The sequence below is a fragment of the Elaeis guineensis genome, chromosome 2 (assembly GCF_000442705.2).
Source record: "Elaeis guineensis isolate ETL-2024a chromosome 2, EG11, whole genome shotgun sequence".
Lineage (NCBI taxonomy): Eukaryota > Viridiplantae > Streptophyta > Magnoliopsida > Arecales > Arecaceae > Elaeis > Elaeis guineensis.
Window position 1 is genome coordinate 94280063 of NC_025994.2, and position 19235 is coordinate 94299297.

At 40.7% G+C, this 19235-nt stretch overlaps 1 protein-coding gene across 1 annotated transcript; it reads left to right on the plus strand.

Moving 5' to 3' along the window:
- Positions 1-2076: 2076 nt before the first annotated feature.
- LOC105036845 (mitotic checkpoint serine/threonine-protein kinase BUB1) lies at positions 2077-11866 on the plus strand. Its single transcript, XM_073252245.1, has 15 exons — positions 2077-2202; positions 2299-2358; positions 2447-2600; positions 2694-2851; positions 2951-3032; positions 3334-3444; positions 3526-3613; positions 3985-4088; positions 4175-4246; positions 4331-4420; positions 4600-4757; positions 10601-10655; positions 10772-10906; positions 10995-11116; positions 11390-11866. The coding sequence occupies exons 1-15, from the start codon at positions 2147-2149 to the stop codon at positions 11577-11579; spliced, it is 1635 nt and encodes a 544-aa protein (XP_073108346.1). The 5' UTR covers positions 2077-2146; the 3' UTR covers positions 11580-11866.
- Positions 11867-19235: the final 7369 nt, after the last annotated feature.

A 19235-nucleotide genomic window follows, 5' to 3' on the forward strand; every position in this document is an offset into this window, starting at 1 on the left:
GACTCCTACGAGAGCCGAACTTCACCCCCGACTTTGACTGAAGGAAGACTCCATCTGGACTCCTGTGAAAGCCAGACTTCGGGCTCCTCTAGAGCGGGTAGCTAACCACCTTTCCCCGCCAGACACTCCAGCCGAGCTTCAGCTGACAGGCCTGCACTCCCTGGCGTGGCCGCAGTAACGGCCACGACTCTGCTCCACTTCCTGCGACGGATTTCATGCGGCTCCATTACTCCCTGGCCAACCGCTATGATGCCCACGATCCTGCTCCACTTCCTGTGACGGATACCGCGCGATTCTTCCATCCTCTGGCAAGTCGCGACAACGGATGCCGCTCCACTCCCCATGACAGACTTCACGTGGCATGTCCCGGTGATAGCCACGATTCCACTCCACTACTCTCCGCAACAAACTCCTCCTAACTCTGGGCGGCCCACTACGCTCCACTCCCCAGACGGTTACAGATATCGCTATCAGTCTGTTGCCCCCTCCGCCTATAAAAGGGGGGACCCCAGATACGTTATTCTCTAAGCTCTCATTTTTTACCTAGAAATTCTGCTAAAATTTTCGTTCGAGCACTCCATTCTTGTTGAGGCAGAGAACTGACTTGAGCGTCGAAGGGTCTTGCCGGAGCAACCCCACCTCCGGTTTAGACTTCTTTTGCAGGTCCCGACGGCGACCGCGACCCCCACAACTTCAGCTTCTCCGGCGCAGATGGATTTTTGCACCAACAAATATTATTATGGTTCAAGACTCATGGATTGGATGGATTGATCTCCGTTCGCGTATATATGAGGTATTGTCTACTTCAACCTCCAATACGATAGCATGAGATCTTATGATTTTGTCTACCTTATACAGAAAAGAAGATCCTATCCTATATAAATCAAAATTTCTCTTAACTCATAACAAATATGTGACCAATGGTGCCTTCCTATCTACATCACAACATAGCCTTTCAGTCAGGACAAACTCTGGATAAAATTGTGGAAGGTGCATCGTAATCCGCTAGAGGCACGTCGGCCTTAGGATAGATGCCAATATTATGGTTAAAGGCTCATGGTTAGAGCGGGTCGGTCTCCACTTCTGCATATGTAAGATATTGTCCACTTCAATCTCTGATATTATGACACAATGTCTCATAATTTTGTCCTTTAAAAGATACCTCACATGAGAGAAAATATTCCATTTCATATAAGATAGAGTTTTTTTGACTTACCATTAATGTGGGACTAATGATGCCTCCTCCCTACATTACAACATATATGGATATAGATAGACAACTATCCGAGCCGTATCCGAATATCCAAATTTACATATAATCTTATATAATTTTATATAGTACTTATTAATTTTTTAAAAAAATATATCATCATATAAATATATTATTAATTTAATTTATTATCTATTTAGTAATATCTTTAATTTTACAGTCATAAAATTTAATTATTTAAATAATATCTATAATTATATTTATTTTTTTAATATCTAAATTATATTTATATCTATATTTATTTAAAATAAATATGAATATAAATTTTTACATTCAAATAATATTTATATTCGTGTTTGTTAGGCAAAATAAATATGGATATAAATACGTCGATATCCAATTTATATCTGATTTGATTTCAATCCTAATAATAATAATAATAATATTATTATTATTATTATCATATATATATATATATATATATATATATATATATATATATATATATATATATATATATATATATATATATATATATATATATATATATATATATATATACACACACACACACACACACACACACACAATACACCATACTTGCTCGCCATATCAAAATTCAAAGAATCGACGGACTTACGTGGAAATCAACTGATTTTACAGTCTATTGTTTTAGTGCAAGTAACCAGGGATTGGTTGTTTAACTTGCCCGTTCACCAGAAAAAGATAAAAGCCATTGATGACCCCGAGTTCCTTTTAATCACCCTCCGTCCGGTGGCGTTTTTATCCGGATCAACGGTGGGATGTGAAAGATTCCCTTCCCCACCGCCTCCCTCAAAATTTCAAAATCCCGCCTGTTCTTTCCCCCGATTCCCCTGCAAGCGGCCTAAGCTCTTCTCCACCGCTTCCACCTCCTCACCGGCCAAGAACCACAACATGGTCCATCCCGCCCGATTGCCCCCAACCACCAGCCCCCTCCGCAACTCCCCCAGGTGATCAAAGAAAAATAATCTCCTTCCCTTCTTGTCCCAGTTTCTAATCTTTCCCTCTTTTCTTTCTTTCTTCTTTTTTTCTTTTTACCCCCTCAGGGCATCGCAGGAAAAATCCTCCCCCCGTTCCCTCGCCGATCCCATCCTCCCCTGGCTTCGGTGAGCCTCCCATCTTCTCTTCTCCTCTTCCCCTCTCCCCAACCCTCTCCCGTTCTCCTCATTAATGCGTTTAACTCACTCGTCTCAGGTCCATCCGCAAGGCTTTCGATGATTTCAGAAGAGATCCCGATGGCAACGCCGCCGCTCATTTCAAGAATCTCGTGGAAGACTGCCTCAACAATTTCGCGGATGACGAGCGCTACCGCAACGACATCAGATTCCTCAAGATCTGGATCATCTATGTAAGCCCTCCTCCCATCTCCTCTCCCCTTTCTTGGAAACCTTTTTTTTTTTTTTGTCCTGAGCTCTGCTTCTTCTGTTCGTTGGTGTGGTAGGGTGACACGATTCAAGATTTCAAAAGGGTCTTCGAGATGCTGGAGGTGAAAGGAATCTGCCAAGGCCACTCTCTGCTCTACGAGTCGTATGCGTTGTTTCATTGTCACAAAGGGAATTTGCTGGCGGCCCACGATGTTTGTCATCTCGGCCTCTCCAGGTTCACGTCTTCTTGCTTCTTTATCTGTTAATCAGATTTGTCTCTGGGTCGAGGGAATTGCATTTTGATATTGTGGCGACTAAAATTTTTGGTGATCAGGATTGCTGAACCGCTAGATAGGCTCAAGAAGATGCACAACTTGTTCTTGGGAATTAATCAGAATGCCAGAACCGATCCCAAGGTATGCAAATCTTAGCTTGCAATTATATCTCCTCTGTTTATGTCACTTATTTTTGTTTCACAATTTGGATGACATTTCGTTGGATGCTTAAGACACAATGTTTAAGGGTTGATTTATCATACAGGTTGAGTGAAATGTATATCGAGTTTATCTTTGGTTTTCCTGCTTATAAATTAATTTTGATTTTCTTCCTTTGAAAAAAAAACAGATGCTTCAAGTTTGCAAATGCCGTTCCTTCTTTTCCATAATATCTAGAATTTGTTACTCATTGATGCTAGTTTCTTATATTCTCACTCTGTAGATTGACGTGACCGGATTTTCAAGGCAGGAGCCGAATTATGTAGACCCATGGTCAGATTCTACCATAAGCAACCTCCTGAAAAAGATGGATTCAGACATCAAAAAGTATAATGTGAGATGCATTCAACATCATGAAAGTTTTTGTTTAAATTGTCCACTATCTATTTTCCTAGCTCATGTTAAACTTGTTCAGGGTTATTATCGGAGCAGTAAGGTCTATTCAGGGAAAGTATCCCTGACTTCTCTACAGAATTCTTCAAGAAATAAGATTGTTGAGCTAGGTATTATCTTTCCCTTATTTTTTGGTATATACTATTTAATTTTAGGTTTTCTTGCTTGTTTTCCCGTGTAGTAGAAAGAGAAATATACAAAAATTGTTGTGGGGGATCATGCGAACGACAATGACTTGCTTTCTACTCTTCCCAATTTGCCATTTCATGATCAGACGTACTGTCTTATTTGTTAACGGAAAATGTATGAAAATGACCATATTACCCTTGTAATTCTACACTGACATGATGAACCAAAATTTTATTCTTTAAAACAGTTCACTATGCATTTGTTTATCGGATGTTAATGATCATTTTTTTTTAAATTTTTTCTTTTGTCTTGAAGCCTTATAATATTTATTCCAATTGTGTGATGTTTGAAGGTAACAGTAAATACCAGATTAGGGGCTGTTCAGGCCTGGGTGGATTTGCTAAAGTATATAAAGCTTTTATTGACAGCAATCCTGATGATGTAGTTGCACTAAAGGTTATTTTTGCTCTCATCTGCATTTTCTCTTGGAGTTGTCATGATTTTTTCAGAATTATATTTTGCCTGATTATTCTTTTTTGCAGATTCAAAAGCCTGCATTTCCTTGGGAATTCTACATGTATCGCCAACTTGATAGGCGCATCTCTGATGTTGAGGTTTGAGATTGCCTTTTAATTCTATCTGTACCACACAACTTATCGTTATTAAATGCTGCTTACACTTGAAAACGGTTCTGTCAGAGGCCATGCTTTGGATTTGCTCATAAAGTGCATATCTTTTCTGACTTGAGCGTTCTAGTTTGTGACTACTTATCTCACGGAACCCTTCAGGTAACCACGTACTGAATATTGTTGGCCATTATGTTCTTAATTCTTAACTCTAGAACCCGGATTTCTTCTGATATGTCCATTTGTGATTTTTTTTTTTTTTTTTTTTTTTTTTTTGCTGCTTTTATCTGTCTTGGATACATATGATTATCAAATCTGTCTCACTTGGCAGCCTCGTGCAGGATGCTATCAATTCCCATCTGGTAATGCAGAAGGCTATGGAAGAAGTACTGTGCATTTATTACACGATAGAGTTGCTGCGTATGCTTGAAATTTTGCATAGTGTTGGCATAATTCATGGCGATTTCAAGCCAGATAATCTTCTTGTTCGGTACGCAAGGTAATACCTATTATTAGATGGATAATCTCTCTCTCACCCCCTCTCCCCCTCTATATACACATGCAACACGCACTCTCTTCCGTTTCAAAGGAAACATTTGTGTAACCCATGAAAGTAGTACAGTAGCAGCATTTTCAACTATGTTGCTTCACCTGTTTTAACCTACATGTGTTATCACAAATGAATGCATTGTAAATAGCAGATGTCAATGACAGTTTTTCCTCTTTTTATCTGACACTACACTCCTGCTTTGTGGTAGTGGCGTATGTTTCTGCAATAGCCAAATTAAGTCTTTGATAGGAGTTTCAATTGAAGCATGGATTATAGTATATTCTTTTCTTTTCTCTTTTCATGATAACTAGTCTCCTAGTTATTTGGAAGAGAAATTGTTGTTTGACTTTTCATCAAAAGCTTGAAATTTCATGCTAACCGATTGGTTCCTTCCAGAAAGTGAATGTTTTTTTTTCTTTTATTACATTGTTATTAAAGTTTCCGGAATAATTTAAAATGAATAGTCTCCTCCTCCTTTTGTTTTTTTTTACTTATCTCTAAAGCTTGAACTTTAATAATTTCTCCCTTGGAGTTTCATTGAGCGTCAAATTCTAACATCTTAGTTTGCCAACTTTGTAGCCATGGTTCCCTGCATGGAGCCTTTAGAACCACAAACTATTAACAATTTGCTTACTTTTTTTTTTTTGTCTTATCACATGATTATATAACTGAACGAGAAGTTTGTCTATGTGCAATTGCTTGTTCTTTTGGTTCTTAATTTGCATGAAGCTTAACTATACCTACTTAGACATCATAAGCTATTTCTCTAAATGCTTGTAGCACCATCTGTGGAGAACCATGAATTCTCTTGTTTGAGGTCTTAAAAACAATTCCTACTTGTTGGGATATACCGACCGACGATCCCGACGGACGACCCAGACCCCGACCGACTCCGACCGATGATCCTGACGGACGACCTCGACCGACTCCGACCGACGACCCCGACGGACGACTCCGACCGACGACTCCAACGGACGACCCCGACGGACGACCCCGACGGACGACTCCGACCGACTGGCCGACCGATCGACCGACCGGCCGACTGACCGACCGACCGACCGACCGACTGGCCGACCGACCGACTGGCCGACCGATCGATCGACCGAACGCCATCACCGGCCGATTAACGGCCCTTTACCGACGGAGGATATGTCGGTCGGGCAGACCTTTTCCACTCTCCCGACCGACTGAACCAGGAAGTTTGATGGCCGATTCTCGCAACATGCCCGGCTGACCATCGGAGGGGCCCGAATCTCCACCCGGCGCCACACAGCTGGCCACCGACCTAGGGTCGGTCGACTCCTCCGATCGCCGTACAGCCGTCAGAGCCTGTCAGTCTTGACAACGGCATGCGGCACTGCCGCCTAGGGACATTGTCCCGCCGAGAGCATTGTCAACCCTAGTGATTTGACAGCCCCACGGCGACATGACACTTTTACGGCGACTCTGACAGTCTACAGTGAGTTGACAATTCCTCAATTGTCCGCGCCATTAATGACGGCGCCATACCGTGCTCCACTATATAAATCGGGGAAGGCAACAGTGCGAAGGATCCCTCTCCACTTCTCGACTTTGAATCCACAGGCTCGCTCCTCTCTCTCTCTCTCCCTCGATCGAGCTCTCTGTCTTCATTTCACTGTTGCCCAGTCACCTCTCTGACTTGACCGTCGGAGGGTCCCCACCGGAGCCGTCTCCGGTCAGTGTGGACTTCTCGTTTTTGCAGGCGCACGTTCCCCGGCGATCAGACGACGAGGCGATTGACGGTAACAGATTGGCGCGCCAGGTAGGGGGCAGCATGACAAAGACAAGAGCCCAACGATCGAGGGTCACCGGGTCGGCGAGGCGCTCTTCCCGCCGGAAAGAGGCCTCCCCGCCACCGTCGGCGGCGGAGCCCAGCTCTCCACGCCCCGCAGTGACCACGGAGGCGTAGATCGCGGCCATCGTACGGCAGATGACCGTACTGACGGGCGCAGTCAAAAGCCTCCAGCAACAACCGGCGGCCCGTCCGATGCCTTCCAGGAGCAGCCGCCGACGACCGCGCCGATCCCCGTCACCTCCGTGCGAGCGCCCCCAACAGCGCTCCCGCGGAGAGGAGGGGCGGCCGCGGCGTGACGCCCATCGATCCCGACAGCATTCTCCCTCCCAGCTGGAACGAGCGAGGAAGGAGAAGCGACCGCGAACGTCGTCCGCCTCTCTCTCGGACTCTTCCGGAGACTCCACTCCTGGGGTCTCCCAGCACCGATGGACAGACGACTACGAACGCAGGTTCGAGAAAATCGACCGTCGGCTCGAGCAGCTGCAGGTGGACGGGCAGAAGTCTTCAAACGACGTCGACTTTCAGACCGCCCAACCTCTCTCCCGACTCATCCTCGACGAACCGATCCCCAGTCGGTTCAAGATGCCGCACGTGGAGTCTTACGACGGCTCCACCGACCCAATCGACCATCTGGAAAGCTACAAAGCTCTCATGACGATCCAGGGGGCAACCGACGCTCTTTTTTGCATCGGCTTTCCTGCCACGCTCCGCAAGGCTGCCAGGGCCTGGTACTCCGATCTTCGATCGGAAAGTATCCACTCCTTCGGACAGCTTGAGCACTCGTTCGTGGCCCACTTCAGCATCAGCCGGAAGCCGCCGCGAACGTCGGACAGCCTTTTCTCCCTCAAACAGGGGGAGAATGAGACGCTCCGACACTTCGTGGCACGATTCAACACGGCCACGCTTGAGGTCCGGGACCTCAATGGAGACATAGCCATCTCGGCCATGAAACGGGGGCTAAGGACATCCCGGTTCACCTACTCCCTGGACAAAACCCTCCCTCGAACATACGTCGAACTGCTGGAGCGCGCGTACAAATACATGCGCGCGGACGAAGGAGCTTCTGACCGGCGCCTGACTTAAGGCACGGGCTGAAAAGAAAAATGAAAGAAAGGTCGGGCCCATGCTGAACCCAGCAGACCCTCCACCGATAGACGGGCCTTGCCCCGACGACGGAGTCCGAGACTGACGCATCGCAGGTATGACTCCTACACCCCTCTCCCCGCTCCTTGTGCGCAGATCCTGATAGAGATCGAAGGAGCGGAGAATCTACGACGACCTCGGCCTCTGAAGGCAAAAGGCTCCGACCAACACGGCCGATCGTCGATCGCCGAATCAACGGCTCGATCACCAATCGCCGAACCGATGGCCTCGGCCTCTGAAGGCAAAAGGCCCCAACCAACATGACTCGATCATCGATCGTCAAACCAACGGCCTCGGCCTCTGAAGGCAAAAGGCCCCGACCAACACGGCCGATCGTCGATCGTCGAATCAACGGCTCGATCACCGATCGTCGAACCGACGGCCTCGGCCTCTGAAGGCAAAAGGTCCCGACCAACATGACTCGATCATCAATCGTCAAACCGACGGCCTCGACCTCTGAAGGCAAAAGGCCCCGACCAACACGGTCGATCGTCGATCGCCGAATCAACGGCTCGATCACCGATCGCCGAACCGACGGCCTCAGCCTTTGAAGGCGAAAGGCCCCGACCAACATGGCTTGATTGCCGATCGCCGAATCTATGACTCCGTCGTCGGTCTGATCGACGAATCGCCGAACCAATTGCTCAATCTACGTCTCGATCGTCGAGGACATATCAGATTCTACGACGGAGATCGAAGGAGCGGAATATCTACGACGGCCCCCACCTCTGAAGGCAAAGGGCTTCGACTAATGCGGCTGGCTAACTCGCCGACTTAGCTTCGATTAAGAAAGGCAAAACGCCAAGACGACCGCAGTCGTATTCGCGACATACCGATCTGGTCACGACCGATCGAAGGATATTCGGCTTGCCACCGTTTATCATACATCCCGACGCATACGTCCGACCAAGGGCCGGACAATGGATATTCGACTTGCCATCGTTATCCTATCCGAATACGTCGGATGCTACTCGACTATCAGATTCTGCGGAATGATCGTGTCGACGAGCAACGTTCGGAGGTTGGCCGACCTCCGACCCGACGTGCATGCTCGACCTACAGTCGGGACGACCGATATTGGATCGTTCGTTGATGTGATCGCCAGAGTCGGGGCAAGAAAAGACAGAAAATCACTCCTTTCGTCCGAAGCCGTCGCCCACGTGTTCACGCGAGCCAACACGACATCGGGCTCAGGAGTGGGGGGGCAACTGTTGGGATATACCGACCGACGACCTCGACGGACGACCTAGACCCCGACCGACTTCGACCGACGACCCCGACGGACGACCCCGACCGACTCCGACCGACGACCCCGACGGACGACCCCGACGGACGACTCCGACCGACTGGCCGACCGACCGACCGGCCGACTGACCGACCGACCGACCGACCGACTGGCCGACCGACCGACCGACCGACCGACTGGCCGACCGACCGATCGACCGAACGCCATCACCGGCCGATTAACGGCCCTTTACCGACGGAGGATATGTCGGTCGGGCAGACCTTTTCCACTCTCCCGACCGACTGAACCAGGAAGTCTGATGGCCGACTCTCGCAACATGCCCGGCTGACCATCGGAGGGGCCCGAATCTCCACCCGGCGCCACACAGCTGGCCACCGACCTAGGGTCGGTCGACTCCTCCTATCGCCGTACAGCCGCCAGAGCCTGTCAGTCCTGACAACGACATGCGGCACTGCCGCCTAGGGATATTGTCCCGCCGAGGGCATTGTCAACCCTAGTGATTTGACAGCCCCACGGCGACATGACACTTTTACGGCGACTCTGACAGTCTACAGTGAGTTGACAATTCCTCAATTGTCCGCGCCATTAATGACGGCGCCATACCGTGCTCCACTATATAAATCGGGGAAGGCAACAGTGCGAAGGATCCCTCTCCACTTCTCGACTTTGAATCCACAGGCTCGCTCCTCTCTCTCTCTCCCTCGATCGAGCTCTCTGTCTTCATTTCACTGTTGCCCAGTCACCTCTCTGACTTGACCGTCGGAGGGTCCCCGCCGGAGCCGCCTCCGGTCAGTGTGGACTTCTCGTTTTTGCAGGCGCACGTTCTCCGGCGATCAGACGACGAGGCGATTGGCGACAACACTACTTATTCTCACATATATGGAAGTAGGAAGAGCCATTGTTGCAAGAATACTCGGCATCTTTAAATGTCTATTCTGAATGCTCCATTCAGATTGGAAATAGCCAAATTGGCTTGAATGGGTTAGGTGGATTTGTTTGGGAAAGAAATGAAGTGGTTTAATGGGTTGAAGCCATTCTATTATTTTGGTTGAATTATTTTGACTGGGTTAAGTGGGTTCGGAAAAGCAAAAACTGGCCGTCATATTTCTGAAATCCCCATTCTATCCATCTTTAAAAGTGCTCTTGATAGCAAATTGGAGCCGGGATGAAATTAATAATCAACCTAAAACCAAATGGGGCCTAAGAATGAATTAGTGAATAAAACACTTAAAAATGAAGTAGTGATAACATTTCAAGATATTTTTATTTCATCGACCAGGGGCCATTGCTTGGTACAATGGTAAAAAGGCTTGGGCTGACAAGCACAATGGCACGGGGTTGAGTATTGGGGCAGCTATTTTATGCAAAAAGAAAAAAAAAGCCAAAGATTAGGTTTGTGCCCAATTTGCTCCTCTAGGATCCTTGTTTGCCGGGTCCATATGTTGCATTTTGATTTCATTAAGTGGGGACAAATTTTGTCAAGTTCTTGCGTTATTTTGTTGTTTATTCCTTATTTTCCATGCAATAAATTTTTTTGGGTGATGCTACTGTTTAACTGTTCTCTGTTTCCTTTTTCTGATGTGGAAGGGAAGATTTGACGGAAGATACATTCAGCAGCAGGACCGGACCTTGGCGTGATCAGGTTATATCGTTAATTTTTACTGGAGTAGTGAGGTCAAGCATGTTGTGGACCTGTGGTACACACCATTATAAGCCTGAGACCGTCATTTCTTAGAGATTTATAGTATTTAGCTGCAGGGACTATGCCTTGTCGACTGGGGAAAGGGGATAGATCTGAGCCTTTTTCCAGCTGGCGTAGAATTTCATGGGGACTGCCGAACTTCTGGATTTCGTTGTGTTGAGATGCAGGAAAGTCGAACATGGACATATCAAGTATGTGTTTACGTACTTAAGATCACTTTACTTGCCAAATGCTTGATATCCCCTCTCATTCACTAAACGAGACTCTTTTGTGGTCCAGGTTGACACCTATGGCCTCTGTGTTATTGTGCATATGATGCTTCATGGATCTTACATGAGTATTGAAAAGAAGGTCAAGCCTGATGGAAGCCATCACTATCAACCTAAATCACCATTCAAAAGGTATTGCGTCAAAATGTCATCATATTTGTTCCTGTGTTCAAGCCAGCTGATCCTCTGCTATTGCTTTAGCTGTTTCCATCTTGTCCATAACCATAGAGCCTTGCCCAGCTATTTGATTTTGGAATAATCTTTTGTTCTGATGAATTTTAAGTTCTCATCCCTAGTGAGAAATAAAATTAGCAGATGAGAACTTAAAATTAGCACTGTTATAATCTTAACTATCTTGGTTTCTTTAACTCTGAATTTGTATTCTTGAATATTTTTGATCTTCAGGTATTGGAATGTTGATTTGTGGAAAAACCTCTTTTCTGCATTGCTCAACGTACAGTCCAATGGCAGTGACGTACCCCTGCTGCAGAGTTTAAGAAGATCCTTTGAGGAGTACATTGGCAGAAACCAACAACTTATAAATAAATTAAAACATTTACTAGTGAAACAGAAGGCATCCTTGTGTTCAGCTTAGCCTGTTCTCTGGCCCAAATTTATCAATATTATCTGTTCATTCAACCGACTAAGATTGTATAACATCTGATGTACATAACAGATTGGACGTTAGCTCCATACCATTAATCTCATGGTATGATATGTTTGTCTCTTTCACTTGCATGAGCTTGCACTCTGAAGTCATGTTAAGTCAATGAAGCTGTAAGCGGCTGTTTAGTGTCTTCAGTTCCAGATATTCTTGATCAACATAAACAGCCACATCACTGGATGATTTCCAGTACTAAGTAGGAAAAGTTCGACAAGGAAGGCAGGATCTTTATATTGTTTCAGTAAATTGATAGTAATGGTAGACCACGGAAAATTACTGTTTGCCTTGTTTTCTTGTTGGCATGTCTAGCAACCTTTCCAGGTCTCAATCCTGCTTTGATCAATTTTCAGGGTTTATAGGAATTAATAGATCATTTTAGGAAAAAAATAAAAAAAAAATTTCTTGCCAGGCCTTGAGGGCCAAGAAGCATGTGTCAGAATACTAATGCTCACTGTTGTTCTATTGATGAGAATGTCTGGTACGCAAGTGTTGGCTTTTGTGATTACATGACATGGTAGGATTTATTATGTATGCCATTCTCATATCCGAAGTCCATTAGTTCTTGACCATGTTATTATTGGAGAATGATGATGCTCAGGCCGCAGGCATTCTCCTGTGATGAATATGGAAGATAGTCTCGAAATGTGTGACAAGATACAATATTTTCAAGTTCAATGAAATCCACATTTTACCAAAAAGAAAAGGAATCCACAGGCACATGTGCAAGCAGCAAGTGTGTACATACACACAACGTGATCAGGGGAACATATACATCAGTTTATTTAGCTAGTTATCAAGTATTAATCTCTTTGTAGATTTACAAAACTGAAAGTCAATTATCTTCCGAGGGAAACGTTTTTTATCATTTAATAACAAATGCAAGAACTTGTTATCACTTTCTTATCACTTAATAACAAACTTTTTAATCATGATAACAAATGCATCTCTCGTGATGTGGAATATGACGGATGCTTATAATAATCAACTAAACAGTGTATCACTTAGATATACTTGCAGCATTACAGTATATCGTGCTTATCACATGTTTATCATGTAAAAACTTTGTTAATCATGCAAATGTTATAATATTTTTTCGTGGGGGTAAGTCATAGGTCTTGAGATTGCAATCTAACAATTTTTTTGGGTTCTAGCCAAATTGGTTGCTTACAAAATCTATACATTGTTTTTGATGATCATTATTTCACCATGATGTTATTAAGACCATGACCTTCACTATGGATTACCATATCAAGTGATATATTGTAAGCTTTCCTAATCAATACAAACTTAGGAACTTAATAGGCCTACTATTCCTATCATATATGATAATTCTAGCTTTAAGTATACACAAAGTTACAAAAACATGAAACGATTTAGTTACTTCAACTAGGCTATTTGATATACCCCTTGAGATGTTTTTTTTCTCTAACCATTGTCTTTCCATATTTTATTATACTAAATTTCTTCCTTTTGACAAGATTACAGTGTTTGAGGAAATAAGATGGTTAATAGAATATGAAAAAGTTGCATGATAAATATTTGATTAGTGTGTTTGTAGCTTAAATAAATGTATGGTCTAAATTGATGAATTGTTTGATTTAAACTCCAAACATGGTAATTCAATTTTATATTTAATTAGTAATACAAACAAACACACACAAATATATCTATGGATCTATTTTCATATGTGTTGTGTTGTGTGTGTGTGTCTGTACATACATACATACATACATACATACATACATACATACATACATACAAATGTATGTATGTATGTATGTATGTGTGTGTGTGTGTGTATGTATATATATGTATATATGTATGTATGTATGTATGTATGTTTGTTTGTTTGTATGTATCTATATCCATGTATATTGTGCGTGCTTATGTATGTATGTATGCACATGTGTGTGTGTTGTATGTATGGATGTATGTATATATGTATGTTTGTATATGTACATACACACACACATGTGTGTGTGTATGTCATACTCATACACATGTGCATACATAAGTGATATATCAAATAGTGAGAGAATTCAACTAATAAAGGAATATATTATTTGCAAATAGTATAGCAACGAAAATTGGCCAACTATATCATACTTTATAATGAGCTAGAGCTTGCTTTGGTTTCTTTTTGCAACTTGGTTGACCTATTGTATAATGAGTTAAAAATAATATGATTTTTTTCTTTTTTTTTTTGAAAACTAATGAAGGAGTTAAAAATAATTTAGTTGTTGCGGATTAGTTATTGCTTACAATATATGCAACTTACTTTAACAAATGATTATTAGAATGTAATTTGATTTGCTTTTATTGAACTGCTAAGAAGTTAGGACTCTTTTATAGTATAAATGGAGTGCTAGAGATTATTAACTATTTTGATAAGCATTTAAACTAACATTTTTTTATTGAAAATTAAATGTGAGAATCGAAAACTTTATGATAATTATTGATGAGTATGTCGATCGGGGCAGGCTAGTCATTAACAAAGATGCTAATAAGTATATCATGACAAAATTTGTTGTGGCTTATGGTCGATAGCTATAAATAGATTAAATTTGTTCGTTTGACCAAATTCTTGAATAATATAAATTACATTTCAATAAGGATAATCTTGGTATATTATTCTCAGATCTTCGAGGTCTAAAGGCCAATTGTCGCTTCCAAATGCTTCAATTTATATGCACTCAGATTCTCGATATCTTTAGGATATATAAAAAAGGCAAGTTTTATATTTCCACCATTATAATCTATTCTTTATAAAGCTTCGTCTTTCTCGCAGCCTTCAAATACAGGTGAATTCTTTTATAGCGTATGCAAGAGATCGAGAGGTAGAGCTGGAGAATACTTCTACGTCTCCTTTCATTTCTTTAAGAAGATCATCTATTGAGGTATGATAGCAAGTAAAAGTGTTAATCGATTTGTTTTTTGGACGATAATATGTAGCAAAGTACATGATTTACATTTCTAGAATCAATTTTGAGATAGTTAGGTCATATTAGTCTTATTTACTTGGACTAGAAAAACACAAGTTGAAATATAGATGTAGCAATAGATTGGATATTTTTATTTGTGATCCGATAATTTATAATCATCTACAAGCAGGTAAGTGATCTACTTGCAAAAAGAAAGGAAATTGTATAATCAATTTATGTTAATATCATGCTATATTGATTGCATGTTTTTTTTCAAAAAAACAAAAATATGAATAAAAATACATGTTCATTTAGATTATGTAAACCTTGGTAATAGATCTTTATAAGAGAGAGTGGTATTGAGATAAGAAGGAAATAAAGATCACTGTTTCATTTCTATAAAAAAATCTATGAGGAACTTTTGCAAGTTCTAAAATTGACTGAGTATTTCTTAGAAAAAGTAAGGATCATTTGACAAACAAGGAAAAAAATAAACAAGGAGAAATGAAAGTCATCATGATATGTACATAGGTGTATGATTTAAAATAAAAGTTTTAATTGGCTCTTATTTTTATATCTCTAATATTTGGTTTAGAGATAAATATGGAAAAGAGACACTTCTGGCTGATCTTTACTGCAAAGAGTTATCTTATAAGCTAAAATTCATTAAGTGATGAGGTAAACATGATAAGTTGATGTATTCACAAAAATAGGTATGAGAAAGATCTTTCTCATGCTTAGAAGAAAGTCTAAACTTTAAGGCTAGGGCCTCAACTGGAGCTCTAATATGGGGGATCTTGTTTTCTCCTTGATAGATGTTTCGTCCTTGTTGGATGGGTTAGAATTTTGGGTTTACAAAAAGTATCAAGAAAGTCGAGTATTTTAAGGGTTTAAGATTTGAGTGATAGATTAATATGCGATTTTTTTTTTGGGATAGAGGAAGGCTAACATTTTCAAGGCCACTAAAAGAGGAGACCAGAAGGCATAAGAGCTAAGGCTAGAATTTAGGAGTTTTGTTGCTTTATTTTTATTTTATGAGTGGGGGCTTATAAAGTATTCTTGTTTGGAATCACCACTTGTGTGAATAGATAGCTAGGTGAGATTTAGGATGCATAACTAAGTTTTCTTATAGGATGACATGTACAGATAAGATGGTGAGAGTTTCTTAGGCTTATTTAAATGGCGAGAGTAGCGAAGAATGAACTGGAGAGAATGAACATATGGCTATTTAAAATGAATAAAGGAGAAAAGGTGGTGAGAGTGTGTTAGATTCACCAACTAATAAGTCCAAATAGTTAAGTATGGGTTGGAGATCAGTACATGGAGATTATTTACAAAATTAGATTTCTCATGGTTTATGCAACACTTGTGAAGTTATGGAGAGTAGTTTTGAGATCATTACAAGAAAATTATTTGTTGAACATATGTGGGCTGGTATGGGCTTAAAATTATGGAGAGTAGTACTTTGAGGAGAGATATGGAGAGAGAGAGAGAGAAATTAAGTAGGCTTGGGATGGTTTATTTTTAAAAAGACCGAATGAATATAATATAATGGCTTTAAGAAAGGATAATGGGTTGGGTTTCTATAGGTTGGGCTTGGACTGATTGTAGCATAGATTTGGGTTGGTTAAAGTTTTGAAAAGAGTCAATTACAGACAGGGATATGTAGATTGGGCTGGGGTAGATACTCTGTTAGGCTTAAGTTATCCATAAGTTGTGATTGGTTTGGCTGTAGTTTGGGTTTGGACTTGGACTAAATTCATAAGGAAGAAATTATTAGATCATGGGAAAGAACAAGAACACCTATATGTCTATATTCCTTCTATTGAATATCACTTATGAGGTTTAGTCACACACCAGATAATCAATGGATGGTAGATGGATTGATAAAAATGGTAGATCATTTAATGGTTTAAGATTTTAGGTTGAATTGAGTTCTGACTTATATATTGAGGCCTTCTCTTGATTGGATATGAACCTTCTAATTTTACTGAACAAGTGGTTGTGAAGAACAGCAACAAGCGGACTGATAAGTAGATTCATGGTGGTTGTGAGTGTGTTGAATGGTGCAACAAGTGGTCTCAATGGAGCAATGTGCATGAGTTTGAGCATAGTTCTCAAAAGACTAGACTTCTACATGGGTGTGATGAAATGCAGCTCTTAGAGAGCAAGATTCTTGGATTGGAGTGATAACATAATGAATGAAGTGCAGTGTGGCTCTTGGAATTTGGGTTATTGGATTGGAGTGATAAAAGATGGTGTATGCAAGAGTAATTGGACCACATATGAGGTTTAACCCACATGACATAATTAGTGGGAGATATGATATAAATGATTTGGTCTAAAACTTAAACAGCTTAAGCTTTTAATGTTAATTAGCTTTGACTTGTATATTGAAATATTCTCCTAATTGTATTCAATTAAAAGATTAAGTTTATAATTTAAAGCATAGTTACATCAAATGCCAGCAAAAAAAAAAAGAAAAGAAAAAAAGGGCAAACTATACCTGGCATCTGAAGTGCCTAGTGAGTTTCAATATCAATCATTGCTTTACCTACTTAGGTTTCCTAATAATCTTGCATGTTGGGGAAAACTAAATATAATTCTATTATGTGGTATACTTATATATATTCAATGCAATTTGATGACCTAAGAGAGTGCTACTTTGTGTAGGTGTATGTCTAGATGGATTTAGGTATCTAGGTTTTAGAATCTCAGTGAGTGAGAAACGGGACTTAAATATCTAGTCATATCATCATTTTTTATCTAGTCTCTAAATAAGGAAATCATCTCATGGTTATTCAATTAATGTTAGGTGTTTGTTTGAGAAGTTTTTGAATAAAAATCATGTGGGGTGGGCAGTATAGGCCATCATATGGAGTGGACCTAGTTTCATGTCATATTTTTTTTTATTTTCATGTTAAAGAAGAAACCTAGAAACTAAATAGGGATTGGATTTCTCCTACTAATGGAGCCCGTTATTTTCATAATTGAAACAATAAAATAAAAAAAAAATACGCTTAAGAGAGACTCTTCGTGATTGTTTATATCCTCTTCCTTTCTCATTAAGCCTTTCTATCCATTATCTTTCTCATCAAGCCATTTTTCCCATCCATAAGGTCTTTCTCTCAAATATCTTTCTCCTCTTCCAAACCTTACGCATCATCTTTCGTGTATCATTTTATCTAGAGATGTGTATTGAGATATTGGATGAATATTTTGTTAGCTATGTATCAACTGACCATATACTATATACTGATGAATATTAAGTTCAGTAAACAATGTATCAATTTATCTGAAGATGTGTATTAGATTATTGTTGGATGTATATCAAAAAAGCTTATAGTATATTTCAATATGTCATTTAGTGTATATCATTTGGTCATATGCTATATATTGATAAGTGATATATTCTGAAAACTGTATATCGCTTTATCTAGAATTGTATATTAGGATATATTTTATTATGTATGTATCAACTGCTCATATATTATATATTGATGAATACTAAGTTTGATAAATTATGTATCAATTTATCTATAGATGTATATTAGATTGTTGCTGGATGTATATCAGAAAAGATTACAGTATGTATCATGTAATCATATATTGGTGAATTCTATATCCTGAAAATTATATATCAATTTATTTGTAGGTTTGTATTGACTTGTTTGATGATTAATTTATTTAGTATGTATCATATGGTCACGTAATATGTATCATTAAAAAGTATATACTGAAAACGAGAAAAAAAGAGAATGTTATTTTTTTAAAAAAGAGATTAATAATTCTATTAGTAAAAAAATTTTTGACTATTAGATTTTTTTTTTATGATTAATATTAAGAGAAATGTGGCAAACCATGAAGTCCACCCCATATGATATTTTATAGTGCCCACTCCATAAGATTTTTGTTCGAAGTCTTGAATCTTCTTGACGTGCTACTATAGTTATTTCAATTGGATAATTATTATCCTTGCAACTTGCAATTCTAACATTGAACAGAGTAATTTTTTTCCAACGATCCAAGAACCACGGTTATTTATTTATTTTCCTCTGAAAAAAAGATTCAATCCATGTTTTATCATGCATAATATTGTATAACAAAAACATAAATCTTTTTTCTTAAAATCAGGTCTCAACACCATTTTCCTGCTCCCAATTTCAGGCAATAGGGAAGTGATATTGAAGATATTCTCGGCAACTACCTCCCTCTTTTTTTAAAAATTTGTTACTGTAGCGATGTGCTGAATGCGAGAGCTTCAGCGGGTCTATACTTAATTGAATTGTGAGTGTGCTATAATCTATGTAGTATTCTGCGGTGACATGGAGTCGCCACACATGCGTCTCCTACGATCATTCGGTAGAACCGTTATTTTAGAGTAACTTTAGTCCGGCCTTCACCACGTTCTCTAAAACAATTTTGGAAAATGTTCCATAAAAATTTAGAATTCAGTGGAAGTAAGGATCAGAGATGAGGTTTTTTGTTTGGATAAACAAAAGAGTGTTGCATAGAGAGTGGTGCCCATTTCTGGCAGCAAGAAGAGGAGATAAAGAATCAAAAGGAGAACAGGAAGCAGAGGGGGAGGAGAGTGGATTGGAGATAAGGAGCAATATGGATGGGGAAGGTAAGGGGTCAGTTCATTGAGATCAGCGTTGTTCTTAGA

What these genes read in the sequence shown, in the direction of transcription:
- LOC105036845 (XM_073252245.1), top strand. Translation starts at nt 2,147, where the DNA reads ATGGTCCATCCCGCCCGATTGCCCCCAACCACCAGCCCCCTCCGCAAC. An exon ending in TGTCATCTCGGCCTCTCCAG is followed by an intron (nt 2,852 to 2,950) that starts GTTCACGTCTTC and finishes TTTGGTGATCAG; the next exon opens with GATTGCTGAACCGCTAGATA. An exon ending in GGCGCATCTCTGATGTTGAG is followed by an intron (nt 4,247 to 4,330) that starts GTTTGAGATTGC and finishes CGGTTCTGTCAG; the next exon opens with AGGCCATGCTTTGGATTTGC.